Source organism: Ranitomeya variabilis, chromosome 5 (assembly GCF_051348905.1).
Source record: "Ranitomeya variabilis isolate aRanVar5 chromosome 5, aRanVar5.hap1, whole genome shotgun sequence".
NCBI classification, from domain to species: domain Eukaryota; kingdom Metazoa; phylum Chordata; class Amphibia; order Anura; family Dendrobatidae; genus Ranitomeya; species Ranitomeya variabilis.
The window spans coordinates 244,124,929-244,147,703 of record NC_135236.1 but is presented as its reverse complement, the minus strand read 5'-3'; the positions used below and the strand labels follow the sequence as shown (position 1 = coordinate 244,147,703).

At 50.5% G+C, this 22,775-nt stretch overlaps 1 protein-coding gene across 1 annotated transcript; it reads left to right on the top strand.

Moving 5' to 3' along the window:
- The first annotated feature begins 2,718 nt into the window (after positions 1-2,718).
- LOC143774959 (olfactory receptor 5J3-like) lies at positions 2,719-22,093 on the top strand. The gene is made up of 2 exons (XM_077262770.1): positions 2,719-3,069; positions 21,506-22,093. Exons 1-2 carry the CDS (start codon positions 2,719-2,721, stop codon positions 22,091-22,093), a joined length of 939 nt encoding a protein of 312 aa, XP_077118885.1.
- The last annotated feature ends 682 nt before the right edge of the window (positions 22,094-22,775 follow it).

The following is a 22,775-nucleotide window of genomic DNA, read 5'->3' as shown; positions in this document are numbered from 1 at the left end:
ACATTGTTACAGTACACCATTGATCCATCAACTGCGAAAATTTGTGTTACAGTGTTACTTCTGTTTTAGCATTAATACACTTTGAAATCATCAAGAACATTCTCCTGCTTCAATCTAGATGCAAGAAGTTCAGCATTATCTTTTGACAATGAAATGTCTCTGATGAGATAATTTAATTCATGTTGAGTAAAGCATTCTGGCTGCTAGGCTGCTCCATCCAAATCATGACAATCCAGACAACAATGGTACAGGAACTGGCAAGGTACCATCATGTGGAACTGGCCTAATTGCAGATTCAAGTTCAGGGTATTTAATCTTATGTTTGTTCTTTGTAGAAAATGTCTTCCGTTTGACAAAACAAAAGTAGCAGTCATCACTATGATTTTTGTGCTCCCTCCAAATCATGGGAACAGCAAAAGGCATAGCCACTCTCCTCATATTCAACCAGTCATGAAGATCATTTGAACAACTTGAGCATATCACATGAGAGGCCCAGCTTTTGTCTCGATCACCAAGTGGACACTTAAAGTACATCTGGTACATCTTTTAATATCATGAGTTATTGAATGTACTTGGCCTTTTTGTGTGAAATAACCACACACAACAGAATCTGTTCAGATGATTGATACTGTCAGGGCATTTGTCTCCTTTAAATTAGATCAAACAGTAGAGTAAGTATAGTTCAATGGTGGTGGCAAACTAAAAAAAAAATCCGATGACCTGATCGAATATATGGAGATATTTCCCCAGAGATGACAGAACTGTATTTAGAACTGATTTTACTGGAGGTAATCTGGTAGATAACTATATACAATTGTGAGGTAAACGTGTCAGCCTATTCCTTACAGATGAACATTTGCAGACAGGCAATTTCTCAGTGTGATATTGGCTGGTTTCAGGTTCTTTCTCTGTGAAGTCCCTCACTTAGTTACACTCCAGTGACTGAGCTGTTTTCTTCCCTCTGAAGCGAATGGCCCTTCCAGACATGCAGTGAAAATCCTCTCACAATGGAGGCTGTCCGCTGCCTTCCCTTCTATCTCCCTGCAGCAGGGCTCAGATCCCTTTAGAGGCCTGTCTCCTGTCAGAGTCTCACATACCAGTCCTTGCTGCCATCACCATCCTTTTTCTGACTGACTCAAATCTAACCGACTCATAATAGCTCCTCCTCATAACATGTGACATCCCGAGAAGCAGTCATTGGTTGACTGCACTGTCAATACTCCTTCCTATAAAACTCACTAAATCCTTTACTGATGTTGTCCCTGTAAGAACATTCACAATTAAGTAAGACAAGCAAAGAAAAGGGAATAACATAGGAAAAACCACATACAATGAAAATGCAGAAATAACGTAATAACAAAAATACTTCTATCTCAGAAACTTTATGTGATAGAGCAAAACTAAGCATATTTTTGTAATCAGCACATCAAACTCCATAAAACAAACATATTACCTTTGCTGATGATTTTTTTGCGTTGACCAGTGTAATGAGACACCTAGGAATTAATAATTAATTATTCATTAAGTTAAATTCCCATGGGCATATTGCTGCAGAATTGCTTTTCTCCAGACACCATGTCCTGAGAATTTTCATATAAAAGACACATAGGCACACATTGATGAATTTCTTCGATGCTTACATAATTTACCTCAGTCTTGAGAAGGTATTATTTGTGACAAGATTTCATTAACCGAATGATGATTTGGTCTATTAATATCGCCAAGAGCAAACACAGAAAGCTGCTTAACATTTGTTTCTTAAATTGATACTATATGATTAATAGCACTTCACCTAAGATGATTATGTATTTTATTAATCTAGGTGTTAATATCATAGGTATCCTAATCATATATAAAGACTGGGGCTCACAACTAGTTATCACATCCAGACTCTGAACACTGTCATGAAATTTAATTACTATTAAATGTGAAATATTTCATCATGATTTTTTTGTACTTATATAAAGCAAATTATATAATAAAAAGTCATCATTAATGACCTCTGAGGATGTCAAGGCCACCATCAATATGAAGAGGGACTTTCTAAACAAGCAAGCACTGATCAATAGAGAACTAGTGTTAACTCACATTATTCCAATGCCTTAATATAGTTTCTGGAATGATGTTGAGAGTGCATTAACTTAGGATCGGTTTTTGCCATTTTCTGTGGTGCTATGAAAAGGAGTTGACAGCTGGCATTAGGTACCCTATAGTTGGTATTTTTGGTCTTTGGCATTACTAGTCATCTTTAGATTATTTTCATTATCTATTATATTGACTTATAGATAATTAGAACAGTAATCATGAAGATACTAAAAAGATGTCCGACTGTACCGCCTTTCTGAGGCTCTTTTGTTTCAGTGTATGTGTGGCAACAATCTGATCATTTAGTTGAAATTTAGAATTATTTTGTCGTTCTTTTGGTGAAAATTAGCACCGCATGGATTAACCTGTGGTGGGTTGGTGCTTATACACAGCAGCCAATCGCAAAGAGCAGAGCAAGATAGGAATAGTGAAGGAAAAAATAATCATCTTCATGTTCTCATTGTTATATACTTTTGTAACTATTTGTTTTATATGGTTTTAGATTAATTTTCACATACCAGACATCTCTATTATTCCATTTGCTTACAGATTTGGACCAATACAGCTTTAAATGAAAATCTGGAGGAATAATTGTTCTGCAATGTCCATCCTTGTATTGTGCGTATGAATGCAATGGGGCAAAGAAACAGAACATTTGTCACAGAATTCATTCTCTCTGGTCTCTCCTCCAACCCAGACCTCCAGCTTCCTCTCTTTCTGCTCTGCCTGTTAGTCTACATGATAACTTTGCTGGGAAACCTTATGATCATTGTATTAGTTAGAGTAACCCCCGGACTGCAGACACCAATGTACTTCTTCCTTATGAATTTATCACTTCTAGATGTCCTTTATTCATCAACTATTACACCCAATATTATTGCCAACATCTTCTCTGAAATCAGAACAATCTCCATTATCGCTTGTGCTATACAAATGTTTTTATTCATTGACCTGGCGAGCACAGAAGGGATGATACTTGCAGTGATGGCTTATGACTAGTGTTGAGCATTCCGATACCGCAAGTATCGGGTATCGGCCGATACTTGCGGTATCGGAATTCCGATACCGGGATTCCGATACTTGCCGCGTATCGGATACCGGAATCGGAAGTTCTAAGATTCAAAAAGCAGAAATTCAGCCAATGAGATTGATTCCAAGTGTGGGCACATCCTGTTTAGCATGGAGGGCATGAAACTACTGGCAAGGCTGTGATTGGCTGGTGTAATGATGTCATGATGCAGTTTAAAAGTCGCTGGCGCCATTTTGCGATCACTCTGCTGTGAATTCAGTTAGTGACAGGACGCTGTTTGCTGACTGAGGGACAGTTTAGAGATAGCGATTTGCTTCTTTGTGCTTTCCAAAGGCTAATTTAGCAACCGCTGTGTTCACCTACTATTCACCTTGCTTTTGCCTTGTAGCGCTGTTTTCACAGCGATCTGCAGGGTCTGTGTGTGTGTGTGTGTGAGTGCAGCCCAGTCTCCAGTCTGAGTGCAGCCACATAGGCCATCCATAGCTGGTTGTATTCAGTTCAGGGAGGGTGGTTCATTGCCTCATACTGTTCCTTTTTTTTTTTTTTTTCCCAAGTAGTGTAGTCTGCTGCTAATTTATTCAAAAAAATCCTATTAGTGTCTTTCCACCCGTCTCCAGCTAATTTGTGGAAAAACACTACATAGGATAAAGTAGAGGAGGGTTTTTGGGCCTTGCAGCGCCGTTTACGGCTGTCTGCACGGTCTCCGTGTGACTGCAGCTCGCCCTGTAATCTGTGAGCAGCTGTAGCCTGGTTGTCTCCAGCTCAGGGTTTTTCACTGCGTCATACCGCCAAATCAATTTTCTTTTTTTTCAAAGTAGTGTAGTCTGCTGCTAATTAATTTTAAAAAATCCTATTAGTGTCTTTCCACCCGTCTCCAGCTAATTTGTGGAAAAACACTACATAGGATAAAGTAGAGGAGGGTTTTTGGGCCTTGCAGCGCCGTTTACGGCTGTCTGCACGGTCTCCGTGTGACTGCAGCTCGCCCTGTAATCTGTGAGCAGCTGTAGCCTGGTTGTCTCCAGCTCAGGGTTTTTCACTGCGTCATACCGCCAAATCAATTTTCTTTTTTTTCAAAGTAGTGTAGTCTGCTGCTAATTAATTTAAAAAAATCCTATTAGTGTCTTTCCACCCGTCTCCAGCTAATTTGTGGAAAAACACTACATAGGATAAAGTAGAGGAGGGTTTTTGGGCCTTGCAGCGCCGTTTACGGCTGTCTGCACGGTCTCCGTGTGACTGCAGCTCGCCCTGTAATCTGTGAGCAGCTATAGCCTGGTTGTCTCCAGCTCAGGGTTTTTCACTGCGTCATACTGCCAAATCAATTTTCTTTTTTTTCAAAGTAGTGTAGTCTGCTGCTAATTAATTTAAAAAAATCCTATTAGTGTCTTTCCACCCGTCTCCAGCTAATTTGTGGAAAAACACTACATAGGATAAAGTAGAGGAGGGTTTTTGGGCCTTGCAGCGCCGTTTACGGCTGTCTGCACGGTCTCCGTGTGACTGCAGCTCGCCCTGTAATCTGTGAGCAGCTATAGCCTGGTTGTCTCCAGCTCAGGGTTTTTCACTGCGTCATACCGCCAAATCAATTTTCTTTTTTTTCCAAATAGTGTAGTCTGCTGCTAATTTATTCAAAAAAATCCTATTAGTGTCTTTCCACCCGTCTCCAGCTAATTTGTGGAAAAACACTACATAGGATAAAGTAGAGGAGGGTTTTTGGGCCTTGTAGCGCCGTTTACGTCTGTCTGCACGGTCTCCGTGTGACTGCAGCTCTATCTGTTGTCAGTTCAGCCCCCAAAAAATAAATAAATAATAAAGTTCACCAAACACACCAGTTACACCACTTTACATTTCTGTAGGCCACATTAGCTCATATTAAAGTCTAGTCCACACTTTAGATAATTAGTGCTTCTTATACCTGTTAGGAGGAGTTGCTCAGGAATAAGCACACAAATCCGTTAGTACTTTTCTGCTTATCTTTATCAGTCAACCAAGATGAAGAAGGCAGTGAGTAAGGCACGGGGGCGTGGGAGCCGTCGCGGAGCAGGGAGGGGACGTGGGGATTCTGTGCCTGCTGCGGGCACCGGTGACTCATCAGCACCCACTTTCACCAGGCAACAGTCGTTCATGCGAAGCTTTGTGTCCGAGCGCCGTACACCGCTGCTGCGTGAAGAACAAATTGAAGCTGTTGTCGGATGGATGGCAGCTAATGCATCAACTTCCATTAGTGCCACATCCTCTCAGACACAGAGCACTGGAGAGCAGCCATCTGTCTCTTCACCACCTGCCAAATTGCCCAGGCAGACAGAGAGCCCAGGACAGGAGCCGTCTCTACTTCTGTTCTCTGAATCTCTTGGCTTGGAAACAGGGGGCCAGCCAAGCAGCATTGGAGAAATGGAAGAAGAGGCAGGGTGCAGTGATGCCCAACAGCTTTTTCTGTCTTCCTCTGAAGAGGCGGGTGGGCCAGTGGCTCCGGTCACCACATCGCAGGCCGCATCAGCTGATGATGACACTCAGGTGCCACTTACTGGTGCGTGCTCTGCTGCTGAGACTACCCAGGAGGAGCAGTTGGGGGCAGAGGGTAGTGTAGATGATGAGGTCCTCGACCCATCTTGGCGTGAGGGACAGGAAGGTGGTGGGAGCAGCTCTGAGGAAGAGATTCCCCGTACGGCCCAAAGAGGGAGAGGGAGGGGGAAGACTGCGGATCCTGCAGCCTCCGCTTTGGCACCCGTTAGGAGCATGTCTCTTCCAAAAGCCAAAAAGGGCGCTCCCAAGACTTGCAGTGCCTGGTCCTTTTTTGACACAGTTGCAGATGACATTTGCTATGTCAGATGCAACGTGTGTCATCAAAAAGTCAAAAGAGGGAAAAATGTCAGCAACCTCAATACCTCCAACATGTGGAAACATGTGCGCAACAGGCACCCGGCGGAGTTAGAAAAACACACTGAAGAGGTAGGCCAACCAACAGCGGCAGCTACCACCTCTTCAGCTCGTGTTGCCTCTTCCTCTACCTCACACGCAGCTGGTTCGGCGTCCTCCCAGGATCGCCGTGGAAGAACCTCTGCCCCTGTTGTCCAGAGACCCGCTGTAATTCCACCCGCAGCGCCACTTTCCCAGTCATCCACACACTCCCAGCCCAGTCTACAGCCATCGGTAGTACAGGCATGGGAGAAAAGGCGGCCTTTCTCGTCAAACCACCCACGAGCACAGGCTCTGACTGCAGGCATTGCCAAACTTCTGTCACTGGAAATGCTGTCATTCAGGCTGGTGGAGACTGACAGCTTCCGTGACTTGATGTCATTGGCAGTCCCACAGTACAATGTGCCCAGCCGCTTTTACTTCAGCAGGCAAGCCGTCCCTGCCCTGCAGAAGCATGTGGAGGGACACATAAAACACGCGCTACTGAACGCCGTCAGTAGCAAGGTCCACCTCACCACCGATGCGTGGACCAGTCAACATGGACAGGGGCGATACCTTTCCCTCACTGCCCATTGGGTTAATGTCGTTGAGCCGGGTACAGACCGTGCGAGTGGCGCAGGACGTGTCCTGCCCACTCCAAGGATTGCAGGAATCCATTCTGTACGCATTGACTCCTCCTCTTACACCAGTTCCTCAGAATCATCGCTGCAGGAGCCGTCACAGTCCACCTCCACATGGACCCGTGATGAACGTGTACCTGTTACGACCGACATGAGCACAGCCGTGGCCAAACGTCAACAGGCCGTCTTGAAATTAATTTTCTTGGGGAATCGTAGCCACACAGCGCAGGAGCTCTGGAATGCCATCAAGCAGGAGAGCGATGTGTGGTTTGTGCCAGCGAATCTCCAGCCAGGCATGGTAGTGTGTGATAATGGCCGAAATCTGGTGGCAGCTCTGGGCCTCGGCAACCTCACTCACATCCCATGTCTGGCACATGTGCTCAATTTGGTCGTGCAGAGCTTTTTGAGGGACTATCCGGATCTTGATGCACTGCTGCACAAGGTCCGCCTAGAGTGTGCTCACTTGCGGCGTTCCAGCACGGCAAAAGCGCGCATTGCGGCTCTGCAGCGCCGACACCGCCTGCCGGAACATCGCATCATATGTGACCTACCTACCAGGTGGAATTCCACGTTACATATGTTGGAGCGGTTGTGTGAGCAGCAGCAAGCTGTAATGGAGTACCAGCTGCTTCAGGCGCAAAAAAGTCGCAGTCAGCGCCGTACAGACTTCACAACCACAGAGTGGGCCACTATGAATGACGTCTGCCAGGTTTTGCGTCCCTTTGATTATTCCACGCGGATGGCGAGTGCAGATGATGCACTAGTCAGCATGACTGTCCCCCTTATCTGCCTGCTTGAAAAATCACTGCAAGCGCTAAGGGATGATGTTGTGGAAGAGGTGGAGGATGAGGATTCACCATTTCCATCATCTTCTGGACAGTCAGCGCCACGTGGTTCCTCACAAACGCGTAGGCAGGGGACCGTTTGTGAGGAGGATGAGGAGGAGTCAATGGAGGAGGAAGACATCCGTCCAGAGGAGGGAGTTACACAATTGTCCAGTACTCAGTGTGTACAGCGAGGGTGGGGTGATGACGAGCGGGCAGAGATCACGCCTCCAGCAGGGGACAGCGTTTCTTGGGCAGTTGGCAGTCTGCAGCACATGGTGGATTACATGCTGCAGTGCCTGAGAAACGACCGCCGCATCGCCCACATTCTCAACATGTCTGATTATTGGGTGTTCACCCTCCTCGATCCTCGCTACCGGGACAACGTAGAAAGCCTCATCACACCGTTGAACCGGGAGCGAAAAATGCGGGAGTACCAAGACACACTGGTCAATTCCATCATCTTCTCCATTCCAACTGAGAGAAGTGCTGCTAGTGCATTCCAAAGCAGCTCAGTGCGTCCAGGCCGTGGTGGAGGCTCTGCACAAAGAGGGAGCAGAAGCAGTGCCTCTGCCCAAGGCAAGACCAGTATGGCCGAACTGTGGCACAGTTTTCTGTGCCCGCCACAAAAGTCTACACCATCACAGACGGCTCCAGTCAGCAGGAGGCAACGGTTCCGTCAGATGGTGACAGACTACATGTCTTGCCCTCTTGCTGTACTCCCAGACGGCTCTTCCCCTTTCAAGTTTTGGGTCTCAAAGCTGGATACATGGCCAGAGCTAAGCCAGTATGCATTGGAGGTGCTGTCTTGCCCTGCGGCCAGTGTATTATCGGAACGTGTCTTTAGTGCTGCAGGTGGTGTACTAACTGACCGTCGCATGCGACTATCCTCCGATAACGTTGACCGGCTTACTTTCCTGAAAATGAACAAGGCCTGGATCTCGCCGGAATTTGCCACTCCTCCTCCTGATTGAATAATTAGGTCACTGTATACGTTATCCAGGTCTCCTGTTGTGTTCATCTTTCTACCACCTGAACTTAAATTCCTGGGCTCCAACACCGCCAGTTGAGGCTCAGACGTGCCGTCTGCACAGTCAAAACATACGACCCAGTGTTATTGGGTTTCAGTAACGTCAGCTGATCCCCAGCTGTGTAGCCGGCAATGTGTCATGCGACCGCCACGCTGACACAACAACTGAAATGTAAGGGAATCTGTCCCCCCCCCCCCAAGGCGTTTGTTACTGAAAGAGCCACCTTGTGCAGCAGTAATGCTGCCCAAGGAAAAGGTAGCTATTTTTGTTTAGCTCCTTGCACACGCAGAACTTAACACTTATAAAATGTGTCCACTGATACCGTAAAACCGTCCCGGAGGTGGGACTTTCCTTCGTAATGTGACGCAGCCCAGCCGTCATTCCTACCCCCCCGGCGCCGCGCACCGGCTCCTCAGCGTTGTTTTATTCCGTCCAGGAGCCTGCGCTGTTATGTTATCCCGTGGCCAGGCACACTTAGCGCTGCCCGTCTTCTGGCATCATTTGGTGTCTGGATGGCTGCGCCTGTGCGGCCGCGCTGGCAGAGAGCCCGCCTCGCAGTGTCTTCTGATTTAATCCCACTGGGGGCCTGGGATCCATGGACATGCGCAGTGCATATCTGAACCTCCACCTCTCACTCATTTCCCTATGGCTTCTTCAGACTGTTCGGTGTCAGCTGGTCCCTAACAGCATGCCACGGCCGTGACACCGCACAGTCTGAAGAAGCCATAGGGAGATGAGTGAGAGGTGGAGGTTCAGATATGCACTGCGCATGTCCATGGATCCCAGGCCCCCAGTGGGATTAAATCAGAAGACACTGCGAGGCGGGCTCTCTGCCAGCGCGGCCGCACAGGCGCAGCCATCCAGACACCAAATGATGCCAGAAGACGGGCAGCGCTAAGTGTGCCTGGCCACGGGATAACATAACAGCGCAGGCTCCTGGACGGAATAAAACAACGCTGAGGAGCCGGTGCGCGGCGCCGGGGGGGTAGGAATGACGGCTGGGCTGCGTCACATTACGAAGGAAAGTCCCACCTCCGGGACGGTTTTACGGTTGCAGGGGACACATTTTATAAGTGTTTAGTTCTGTGTTTGCAAGGAGCATGATGAAAAGAGCCACCTTTTCCTTTTGCATCTTTTGTGCTGCACAAGCTGGCTCTTTCAGCTACAAACGCCTTGGGGGGGGGTTAAAGGTTCCCTTTCGACTTTCTCAGGCTTCGGCCTACATTGTGTTCCTCTGCTTTTCCACCTGTCCCTGGGCTCCAACACCGCTAGTTGTTGCCTGGTAGTGCTGTACGCACAGTCCCAACAGTCGCTCCTCTGTTATTGGGGTTCAGTAACGTCAGCTGTTCCCCTGCTGTGTGTGTGGCAATCCCTCCTACCTCCTCCAACCTCCTCCTCCTCCACCTGTCCCTGGGCTCCAACACCGCCAGTTGCCGTCCAGAAGTGCTGTACGCACAGTCAACAGTCCCTCCTCTGTTATTGGGGTTCAGTAACGTCAGCTGTTCCCCTGCTGTGTGTGTGGCAATCCCTCCTACCTCCTCCAACCTCCTCCTCCTCCACCTGTCCCTGGGCTCCAACACCGCCAGTTGCCGTCCAGAAGTGCTGTACGCACAGTCAACAGTCCCTCCTCTGTTATTGGGGTTCAGTAACGTCAGCTGTTCCCCTGCTGTGTGTGTGGCAATCCCTCCTACCTCCTCCAACCTCCTCCTCCTCCACCTGTCCCTGGGCTCCAACACCGCCAGTTGCCGTCCAGAAGTGCTGTACGCACAGTCAACAGTCCCTCCTCTGTTATTGGGGTTCAGTAACGTCAGCTGTTCCCCTGCTGTGTGTGTGGCAATCCCTCCTACCTCCTCCTACCTCCTCCTCCTCCACCTGTCCCTGGGCTCCAACACCGCCAGTTGCCGTCCAGAAGTGCTGTACGCACAGTCAACAGTCCCTCCTCTGTTATTGGGGTTCAGTAACGTCAGCTGTTCCCCTGCTGTGTGTGTGGCAATCCCTCCTACCTCCTCCAACCTCCTCCTCCTCCACCTGTCCCTGGGCTCCAACACCGCCAGTTGCCGTCCAGAAGTGCTGTACGCACAGTCAACAGTCCCTCCTCTGTTATTGGGGTTCAGTAACGTCAGCTGTTCCCCTGCTGTGTGTGTGGCAATCCCTCCTACCTCCTCCAACCTCCTCCTCCTCCACCTGTCCCTGGGCTCCAACACCGCCAGTTGCCGTCCAGAAGTGCTGTACGCACAGTCAACAGTCCCTCCTCTGTTATTGGGGTTCAGTAACGTCAGCTGTTCCCCTGCTGTGTGTGTGGCAATCCCTCCTACCTCCTCCTACCTCCTCCTCCTCCACCTGTCCCTGGGCTCCAACACCGCCAGTTGCCGTCCAGAAGTGCTGTACGCACAGTCAACAGTCCCTCCTCTGTTATTGGGGTTCAGTAACGTCAGCTGTTCCCCTGCTGTGTGTGTGGCAATCCCTCCTACCTCCTCCTACCTCCTCCAACCTCCTCCTCCTCCACCTGTCCCTGGGCTCCAACACCGCCAGTTGCCGTCCAGAAGTGCTGTACGCACAGTCAACAGTCCCTCCTCTGTTATTGGGGTTCAGTAACGTCAGCTGTTCCCCTGCTGTGTGTGTGGCAATCCCTCCTACCTCCTCCTACCTCCTCCTCCTCCACCTGTCCCTGGGCTCCAACACCGCCAGTTGCCGTCCAGAAGTGCTGTACGCACAGTCAACAGTCCCTCCTCTGTTATTGGGGTTCAGTAACGTCAGCTGTTCCCCTGCTGTGTGTGTGGCAATCCCTCCTACCTCCTCCTCCTCCACCTGTCCCTGGGCTCCAACACCGCCAGTTGCCGTCCAGAAGTGCTGTACGCACAGTCAACAGTCCCTCCTCTGTTATTGGGGTTCAGTAACGTCAGCTGTTCCCCTGCTGTGTGTGTGGCAATCCCTCCTACCTCCTCCTACCTCCTCCAACCTCCTCCTCCTCCACCTGTCCCTGGGCTCCAACACCGCCAGTTGCCGTCCAGAAGTGCTGTACGCACAGTCAACAGTCCCTCCTCTGTTATTGGGGTTCAGTAACGTCAGCTGTTCCCCTGCTGTGTGTGTGGCAATCCCTCCTACCTCCTCCTACCTCCTCCTCCTCCACCTGTCCCTGGGCTCCAACACCGCCAGTTGCCGTCCAGAAGTGCTGTACGCACAGTCAACAGTCCCTCCTCTGTTATTGGGGTTCAGTAACGTCAGCTGTTCCCCTGCTGTGTGTGTGGCAATCCCTCCTACCTCCTCCAACCTCCTCCTCCTCCACCTGTCCCTGGGCTCCAACACCGCCAGTTGCCGTCCAGAAGTGCTGTACGCACAGTCAACAGTCCCTCCTCTGTTATTGGGGTTCAGTAACGTCAGCTGTTCCCCTGCTGTGTGTGTGGCAATCCCTCCTACCTCCTCCTACCTCCTCCAACCTCCTCCTCCTCCACGTGTCCCTGGGCTCCAACACCGCTAGTTGCCGTCCAGAAGTGCTGTACGCACAGAGCCAAACACCTCGCCAATGTGTTAGTGGGGTTCAGCACCGCCAGCTGTTCCCCTGCTGTGTATACGGCAACGTGTACTGCGACCGCCACGCAGACACAACAAGTTAAATGTAAGGGAACCTGCCCCCCCCCCCCCCAGGCGTTTGTTACTGAAGGAGCCACCTTGTGCAGCAGTAATGATGATGCAAAGGGAAAAAGTGCCTCTTTTCGTGATGCTCCTTGCACATGCTGAACCAAACACTTATGAAATGTGTCCCCACACAGCGTTACACCGTCCGGTAGGTGGAACTTTCCTTTGTCGTGTGACGCAGCACAGCCATCATTTTTACCCCCTTGGCGCCGTGCGCCCCCTCCTCAGCGTTGTTTGAATCTGTCCCGGAGCCTGCGCTGTTAGGTTAGCCCTTGGCCATGCACACATGTTGCGCTGCCCGTCTTCTGACCTCATTTGGTGTCAGGCTGGCTGCGCCTGTGCGGGTGCGCTGGCCGAGATCCCGCCTCGCAGTGTCGTCTAATGTAATCCCACCGCGGGCCTGTGATCCGTGCCCGTGCGCAGTGCATATCCTCTCCTCTCACTCCCCTCCCTACGGCTTCTTCAGACTGTGCGATGTCAGCTGGTCCCTAATAGCATGCCACGGCCGTGACACCGCACAGTCTGAAAAAGCCGTAGGGAGGGGAGTGAGAGGAGAGGATATGCACTGCGCACGGGCACGGATCACAGGCCCGCGGTGGGATTACATGAGACGACACTGCGAGGCGGGATCTCGGCCAGCGCACCCGCACAGGCGCAGCCAGCCTGACACCAAATGAGGTCAGAAGACGGGCAGCGCAACATGTGTGCATAGCCATGGGCTAACCTAACAGCGCAGGCTCCGGGACAGATTCAAACAACGCTGAGGAGGGGGCGAACGGCGACAAGGGGGTAAAAATGATGGCTGTGCTGCGTCACACGACAAAGGAAAGTTCCACCTACCGGACGGTTTAACGCTGTGTGGGGACACATTTCATAAATGTTAGGTTCCGCATGTACAAGGACCATAATTAAAAGAGCTAAGTTTACCTTTTCCAGCATTAGTGCTGTACACAATGGCTCTTTCAGCTACAAACGCCTGGGGGGGGGGGGTTAAAGGTTTCCTTTCAACTTGCTCGAGTGCAGGCTTCGGCCTACACTCCGCTCCCCCTGCTCCTCCTGCTGACCCTGGGCTCTAACACCGCCAGTTTTTGCCCAGATGTGCTAGCTGCACAGAGAAAAACACCAGCCAATGTGTCAGTGGGGTCCAGCACCGCCAGCTGTTCCCCTGCTGTGTAGCCGGCAACGTGTCCTGCGACCGCCACGCAGACACAAGAACTGAAATTGAAGGGAACCTGTCCCCCCTCCCCCAGGTGTTTCTATGTTTTACAGCTACCTTGAACAGCAGTAATGCTGCATGTGTTCAAGGTGGCTCAGAAACTTATTCTCCTTGCCCATGTTGAAGTGAACACGTCTAAAATGTGTCCTCTGTGACCATTAAAACGTCCCTCAGGTGTGATTTGACTTTGTATTGACACACGCAACAAGCTCCTTGGTAACGCTGCCCGTCTTCTGGCATCATTGTTTGGCTGGCTGCGCTTCTGCGGCCGCCCTGACCCACACAACAGCCCTCGTTGTCTTATTTAATGGGACTGCGAGGGTGTGATTGATGGGCAGGATCAGTGCATCAGTTCGCCTGTCCCTCCTCTCCTTCCGCCTTCTTCGGACTGTGCGGCTTCATGGCCGTGGCATGCGATAAGGGATCAGATGACGCCGCACAGTCTGAAGCGGGTGTAAGGACCCGAGTGTGAGAGGCGAACATATGTGCTGCGCCAGGCCCTGAATCCCAGCCCCGCAGTGTTTTAACAATGTTAAGACACTGCGGGGCTGGGATTCATGGTCATCGCGAACCGCACCGGCCGACATTACATGATGCCAGAAGATGGGCAGCGCTAACGGCGCTAGGCCAGGGGATAACACGACAGCGCAGACTCCTGTACAGCAAATAACAACGCTCGGGAGGCTGCACCCAGCACCAAGGTGGGATTCTTGACACCTGTGCTGCGTCTCATTACAAAGGGAACTCTCGCCTCCATTACACAGTTTGACTGTATAAAGGGCTAAATGTTATACGTGTTCCATTCAGCGTGTGCAAGGAGAAAAATTACAAGAGCAACCTTTGACTTGCGCAGCACTGCTGCTGCATAAGCTGTGGCTCTTCTACTTTGTAACCCCTGAGGGGGGGTTAAAGGTGACTTTTGAAATCGGTTCAATTAGGCTTCGGCCTACACTCTGCTCCACCTGCAGAGCCCGGGCTCCAACAACGCTAGTTGCTGTCCGGAAGTGCTGGCTGCACAGAGCCAAACACCTCGCCAATGTGTCAGTGGGGTCCAGCACCGCCAGCTGTTCCCCTGCTGTGTAGCCGGCAACGTGTCCTGCAAAAGCCACGCAGACACAACACACCCAAAGCTGCCGCCTGTGCAGGCTTCGGCCTACACTCCCCTCCCCCTGCTCCTCCTCCTCCTGCTCCTCCTCCTGCTGTCCCTGGGCTCTAACACACCGCCAGTTTTTGCCCAGATGTGCTAGCTGCACAGAGAAAAACACCAGCCAATGTGTCAGTGGGGTCCAGCACCGCCAGCTGTTCCCCTGCTGTGCAGCCGGCAACGTGTCCTGCAAAAGCCACGCAGACACAAGAACTGAAATTGAAGGGAACCTGTCCCCCCTCCCCCAGGCGTTTTTACGTTATCCAGCCACCTTGTACAGCGGTAATGCTGCATGTGTGCAAGGTGGCTCAGAAACGTATTCTCCTCGCACATGTGGAACTGAAAACACGTCTGCAATGTGTCCTCTGTGTGACCATTTAACCGTCCCGGTGGTGTGACTTTCCTTTGTAATGACACGCTGCAACCCCCTTGGTAGCGCTGCCCGTCTTCTGGCATCATTGTTTGGCTGGCTGCGCCTCTGCGGCCGCCCTGTCCCACACAACGCCCCTCGGTGTCTTATTTATTGGGACTGCGAGGGTGTGATTGATGGGCAGGATCAGTGCATCAGTTCGCCTGTCCCTCCTCTCCTTCCGCCTTCTTCGGACTGTGCGGCTTCATGGCCGTGGCATGCGATAAGGGATCAGATGACGCCGCACAGTCTGAAGCGGGTGTAAGGACCCGAGTGTGAGAGGCGAACATATGTGCTGCGCCAGGCCCTGAATCCCAGCCCCGCAGTGTTTTAACAATGTTAAGACACTGCGGGGCTGGGATTCATGGTCATCGCGAACCGCACCGGCCGACATTACATGATGCCAGAAGATGGGCAGCGCTAACGGCGCTAGGCCAGGGGATAACACGACAGCGCAGACTCCTGTACAGCAAATAACAACGCTCGGGAGGCTGCACCCAGCACCAAGGTGGGATTCTTGACACCTGTGCTGCGTCTCATTACAAAGGGAACTCTCGCCTCCATTACACAGTTTGACTGTATAAAGGGCTAAATGTTATACGTGTTCCATTCAGCGTGTGCAAGGAGAAAAATTACAAGAGCAACCTTTGACTTGCGCAGCACTGCTGCTGCATAAGCTGTGGCTCTTCTACTTTGTAACCCCTGAGGGGGGGTTAAAGGTGACTTTTGAAATCGGTTCAATTAGGCTTCGGCCTACACTCTGCTCCACCTGCAGAGCCCGGGCTCCAACAACGCTAGTTGCTGTCCGGAAGTGCTGGCTGCACAGAGCCAAACACCTCGCCAATGTGTCAGTGGGGTCCAGCACCGCCAGCTGTTCCCCTGCTGTGTAGCCGGCAACGTGTCCTGCAAAAGCCACGCAGACACAACACACCCAAAGCTGCCGCCTGTGCAGGCTTCGGCCTACACTCCCCTCCCCCTGCTCCTCCTCCTCCTGCTCCTCCTCCTGCTGTCCCTGGGCTCTAACACACCGCCAGTTTTTGCCCAGATGTGCTAGCTGCACAGAGAAAAACACCAGCCAATGTGTCAGTGGGGTCCAGCACCGCCAGCTGTTCCCCTGCTGTGCAGCCGGCAACGTGTCCTGCAAAAGCCACGCAGACACAAGAACTGAAATTGAAGGGAACCTGTCCCCCCTCCCCCAGGCGTTTTTACGTTATCCAGCCACCTTGTACAGCGGTAATGCTGCATGTGTGCAAGGTGGCTCAGAAACGTATTCTCCTCGCACATGTGGAACTGAAAACACGTCTGCAATGTGTCCTCTGTGTGACCATTTAACCGTCCCGGTGGTGTGACTTTCCTTTGTAATGACACGCTGCAACCCCCTTGGTAGCGCTGCCCGTCTTCTGGCATCATTGTTTGGCTGGCTGCGCCTCTGCGGCCGCCCTGTCCCACACAACGCCCCTCGGTGTCTTATTTATTGGGACTGCGAGGGTGTGATTGATGGGCAGGATCAGTGCATCAGTTCGCCTGTCCCTCCTCTCCTTCCGCCTTCTTCGGACTGTGCGGCTTCATGGCCGTGGCATGCGATAAGGGATCAGATGACGCCGCACAGTCTGAAGCGGGTGTAAGGACCCGAGTGTGAGAGGCGAACATATGTGCTGCGCCAGGCCCTGAATCCCAGCCCCGCAGTGTTTTAACAATGTTAAGACACTGCGGGGCTGGGATTCATGGTCATCGCGAACCGCACCGGCCGACATTACATGATGCCAGAAGATGGGCAGCGCTAACGGCGCTAGGCCAGGGGATAACACGACAGCGCAGACTCCTGTACAGCAAATAACAACGCTCGGGAGGCTGCACCCAGCACCAAGGTGGGATTCTTGACACCTGTGCTGCGTCTCATTACAAAGGGAACTCTCGCCTCCATTACACAGTTTGACTGTATAAAGGGCTAAATGTTATACGTGTTCCATTCAGCGTGTGCAAGGAGAAAAATTACAAGAGCAACCTTTGACTTGCGCAGCACTGCTGCTGCATAAGCTGTGGCTCTTCTACTTTGTAACCCCTGAGGGGGGGTTAAAGGTGACTTTTGAAATCGGTTCAATTAGGCTTCGGCCTACACTCTGCTCCACCTGCAGAGCCCGGGCTCCAACAACGCTAGTTGCTGTCCGGAAGTGCTGGCTGCACAGAGCCAAACACCTCGCCAATGTGTCAGTGGGGTCCAGCACCGCCAGCTGTTCCCCTGCTGTGTAGCCGGCAACGTGTCCTGCAAAAGCCACGCAGACACAACACACCCAAAGCTGCCGCCTGTGCAGGCTTCGGCCTACACTCCCCTCCCCCTGCTCCTCCTCCTCCTGCTCCTCCTCCTGCTGTCCCTGGGCTCTAACACACCGCCAGTTTTTGCCCAGATGTGCTAGCTGCACAGAGAAAAACACCAGCCAATGTGTCAGTGGGGTCCAGCACCGCCAGCTGTTCCCCTGCTGTGCAGCCGGCAACGTGTCCTGCAAAAGCCACGCAGACACAAGAACTGAAATTGAAGGGAACCTGTCCCCCCTCCCCCAGGCGTTTTTACGTTATCCAGCCACCTTGTACAGCGGTAATGCTGCATGTGTGCAAGGTGGCTCAGAAACGTATTCTCCTCGCACATGTGGAACTGAAAACACGTCTGCAATGTGTCCTCTGTGTGACCATTTAACCGTCCCGGTGGTGTGACTTTCCTTTGTAATGACACGCTGCAACCCCCTTGGTAGCGCTGCCCGTCTTCTGGCATCATTGTTTGGCTGGCTGCGCCTCTGCGGCCGCCCTGACCCACACAACGCCCCTCGGTGTCTTATTTATTGGGACTGCGAGGGTGTGATTGATGGGCAGGATCAGTGCATCAGTTCGCCTGTCCCTCCTCTCCTTCCGCCTTCTTCGGACTGTGCGGCTTCATGGCCGTGGCATGCGATAAGGGATCAGATGACGCCGCACAGTCTGAAGCGGGTGTAAGGACCCGAGTGTGAGAGGCCAACATATGTGCTGCGCCAGGCCCTGAATCCCAGCCCCGCAGTGTTTTAACAATGTTAAGACACTGCGGGGCTGGGATTCATGGTCATCGCGAACCGCACCGGCCGACATTACATGATGCCAGAAGATGGGCAGCGCTAACGGCGCTAGGCCAGGGGATAACACGACAGCGCAGACTCCTGTACAGCAAATAACAACGCTCGGGAGGCTGCACCCAGCACCAAGGTGGGATTCTTGACACCTGTGCTGCGTCTCATTACAAAGGGAACTCTCGCCTCCATTACACAGTTTGACTGTATAAAGGGCTAAATGTTATACGTGTTCCATTCAGCGTGTGCAAGGAGAAAAATTACAAGAGCAACCTTTGACTTGCGCAGCACTGCTGCTGCATAAGCTGTGGCTCTTCTACTTTGTAACCCCTGAGGGGGGGTTAAAGGTAACTTTTGAAATCGGTTCAATTAGGCTTCGGCCTACACTCTGCTCCACCTGCAGAGCCCGGGCTCCAACAACGCTAGTTGCTGTCCGGAAGTGCTGGCTGCACAGAGCCAAACACCTCGCCAATGTGTCAGTGGGGTCCAGCACCGCCAGCTGTTCCCCTGCTGTGTAGCCGGCAACGTGTCCTGCAAAAGCCACGCAGACACAACACACCCAAAGCTGCCGCCTGTGCAGGCTTCGGCCTACACTCCCCTCCCCCTGCTCCTCCTCCTCCTGCTCCTCCTCCTGCTGTCCCTGGGCTCTAACACACCGCCAGTTTTTGCCCAGATGTGCTAGCTGCACAGAGAAAAACACCAGCCAATGTGTCAGTGGGGTCCAGCACCGCCAGCTGTTCCCCTGCTGTGCAGCCGGCAACGTGTCCTGCAAAAGCCACGCAGACACAAGAACTGAAATTGAAGGGAACCTGTCCCCCCTCCCCCAGGCGTTTTTACGTTATCCAGCCACCTTGTACAGCGGTAATGCTGCATGTGTGCAAGGTGGCTCAGAAACGTATTCTCCTCGCACATGTGGAACTGAAAACACGTCTGCAATGTGTCCTCTGTGTGACCATTTAACCGTCCCGGTGGTGTGACTTTCCTTTGTAATGACACGCTGCAACCCCCTTGGTAGCGCTGCCCGTCTTCTGGCATCATTGTTTGGCTGCCTGCGCCTCTGCGGCCGCCCTGACCCACACAACGCCCCTCGGTGTCTTATTTATTGGGACTGCGAGGGTGTGATTGATGGGCAGGATCAGTGCATCAGTTCGCCTGTCCCTCCTCTCCTTCCGCCTTCTTCGGACTGTGCGGCTTCATGGCCGTGGCATGCGATAAGGGATCAGATGACGCCGCATAGTCTGAAGCAGGTGTAAGAACCCAAGCGAGAGGCGAACATATGTACTGCGCCAGGCCATGAATCCCAGCCCCGCAGTGTTTAAACTATGTCAATACACTGCGGGGCTGTGATTCATGGGCATCGCGAACCGCACCGGCCAACATTAAATGAGGTCAGAAGATGGGCAGCGCTAACAGCGCTAGGCCAGGGGATAACACGACAGCGCAGACTCCTGTACAGCAAATAACAACGCTCAGGAGGCTGCACCCAGCACCAAGGTGGGATTCTTGACATCTGTGCTGCGTCTCATTACAAAGGGAACTCGCGCCTCCAACACAGTTTGACTGTATAAAGGGCTAAATGTTATACGTGTTTCATTCAGCGTGTGCAAGGAGCGAAATTAAAAGAGCAACCTTTGACTTGTGCAGCACTACTGCTGCATAAGCTGTGGCTCTTCTACTTTCTAACCCCTGAGGGGGGGTTAAAGGTTACCTTTGAAATTGGTTCAAGTAGGCTTCGGCCTACACTCTGCTCCCCCTGCAGAGCCCGGGCTACAACACCGCTCGTTGCTGTCCGGAAGTGCTGGCTGCACAGAGCCAAACACCTCGCCAATGTGTCAGTGGGGTCCAGCACCGCCAGCTGTTCCCCTGCTGTGCAGCCGGCAACGTGTCCTGCAAAAGCCACGCAGACACTTGCTCTTGTACCTTCTGCTCCACATCCTGGTTCCAGTACCGTCAGCTGGTTCCGGGCAGAGCCTTTGGCTTAGGTGCCTCCCTCTGGGTATCCGAGTTCCACCAACGTCAGGTGGTCCTTGGTAGTGCTTTCAGGCACGGGTACCTCCTGCTTAGTAACCGGGTTCCAGTAACGTCAGCTGGTCCTCGGTAGTTCCATTGGCTCTTGGACCTTCGGCTACCCATCCGGGTTCCAGCACCGTCAGCTGGTTCTCGGCAGTGTCTTTTGCTCTTGTACCTTCTGCTCCCCATCCTGGTTCCAGTACCGTCAGCTGGTTCCGGGCAGAGCCTTTGGCTTAGGTGCCTCCCTCTGGGTATCCGAGTTCCACCAACGTCAGGTGGTCCTTGGTAGTGCTTTCAGGCACGGGTACCTCCTGCTTAGTAACCGGGTTCCAGTAACGTCAGCTGGTCCTCGGTAGTTCCATTGGCTCTTGGACCTTCGGGTAGCCATCCGAGTTCCAGTTCCATCAGCTGGTTCTCGGCATTTTCTCAGCCTTCTTGTACCTTCTGCTACATTTCCAAGTTCAAGAGACTAAACACGATGACCCGGAAGAACACCCCTAAGATGACGACGACACCAGAGACGACAACCACCGTGATGACGACGACCCTGGAGACGATGACCCTGAAGACCACCCCGATGACGACGACCCCGGAGACCACCCCGATGACGACGACCCCGGAGACGACGACCCTGGAGACGACGACGACCTGGAAGACCGAGAAGCAGAAGAACAAGAGGCTGCAGAACAAAGAGCAGAAGGACATTAAGCATAACACAAAATATCAGAGCAAAAAAATATTATGTAAATTATAAGCAGAAGAAGACTAAGCAGTGTATGGGGGTGAGTCCGTTCCTCCTCGTGGTGCCCCTGGATAAAGCCTGATGCTGCAGGCCAAACTGAACGCGGACAAATGTAACTGGTTTGTGACAGGCAGAACGGAAGGTGTAATCTTCAAACTTTTATAGATAACAACTACGGGAATGCCTGTCACAAATAAGAATATGATGAAGAAGTTGAATATGATGAAGATAATAGTAAAATAAAAAGAATATGAACAATGTAACCCAAAAAATAATAGGTAGAAGATGAAGAAGAAGATGAATAAGGTGAAGAAGTTGATGTCAAAGAAGCTGATGATGAGGATAATTAAGAAGAAAGCGTGGGAGAAGTAAAAAAGAAGGTGAAGGGCGTGGAAGTAGTGAAACATCAATATCTGACATAAAAAAAAAAAAAAATAACATAGTCAAATTCTTTCTAACGCCGAACTTCATAAAAAAAAATTAAAAATCCTGCTATTCTATTACATTGGGCTAAACCTCTGTCCCTTTAATATCTCCGCCACGTCCCCCAATACATCCTACATTATTCTTAGTTGTTTTCCTTCATGTAGAATGAACCTACAAGTTTATAAAGGGTTTATTTTAATTCCGATATTTTCGTCCCATTGACTTGCATTGGGATCGGGTATCGGTATCGGATTGGATCCGATATTTTGACGGTATCGGCCGATACTTTCCGATACCGATACTTTCCGATATCGGAAAGTATCGCTCAACACTACTTATGACCGATATGTAGCTATATGTAAACCGTTGTATTATACAGTCATTATGAACAAAGTGAAGTGTGTTAAATGTGTTATCTCAGTGTATATGGCAGGATGTGTTAACTCATTAATTCATACATGTGCTGCATTTAGCCTCGTGTTCTGTCGGTCTAATCGTGTCAACCATTTCTATTGTGATATCAATCCAATCCTAAGACTTTCATGTAAAGATACATTTCTTAACCAAATTTTCTCATTTGTTTTTGCTGGTTCTATTGAAGTAGGCTCTTTTTTATGTATTGTGATATCATATGTCTACATTATGTTTGCCATATTTAGAATAGGTTCATCTGGAGGTAGGAGCAAGTCTTTATCCACTTGTGTCTCTCATTTTACTTGTGTAGCCTTATTCTACTGCCCGGTTTTCTTTATGTACTTGCGACCAAATTCTGCATATGCAGAGGATCAGGACTGGGTAGTGTCAGTGTTCTATACAGTAGTAATTCCTATGTTAAATCCCATGGTCTATAGTTTAAGGAATCAGGATGTTAAAAAAGCTCTGGTGCAACTTAATGTAAATAGGATTTGCTGTGTATAGAGATAGCAGAAACACAATTATTGTATCACATGATGTCAACTTTTTTGTATATACGTATATTCAAATAGGGTCAGGCCAAAAATGAAAATAAAATAAAACACAAAGTATAATGAAAATGTGAAAAGCCCTGTAGCAAATATAATTAGATAAAATGCTCAAATAAGTGATCAGAGTTTATATTTCATGAATGTTTTCTTTCACTTATTATCCTGAGTTTTTTAATTTGGTTGAATGCTCACCATTTGGTGTTTATGTTTGCATTACCATTTAAATTTTCCTTAAAAACATATAGACCAACATTTGCAACTATATGCCTATTTTGTGCCATAAGACTATCAATACAAAATGTATACCATGCAGTATGTGGATGCTGTCTATTCCTGCATAAACAATAAACGGATAAAATTACCTATCCTTGGTCCTTTGCATGCCTGTCACTCCACTGCTGCTTTTCTTTCATTGTCTAAAAGCTTTCTCTTCATTCTTTTACGGTCATGTCATCCTTCGACCCAGGCTTTAATTAGCCACCCCCTACATGGGTTGCATCCCACGTGACTATTGGGGCCCAGTCAGCAATGGCGGTGTCAAAAAACCAAACTGAAGAAAAGGAAAGAGGAAGCTATGGGAAATAGAAAGAGGAGAGGCAGCAGTAAGACAGTTATACGGAGGGCCAATGAGGTCG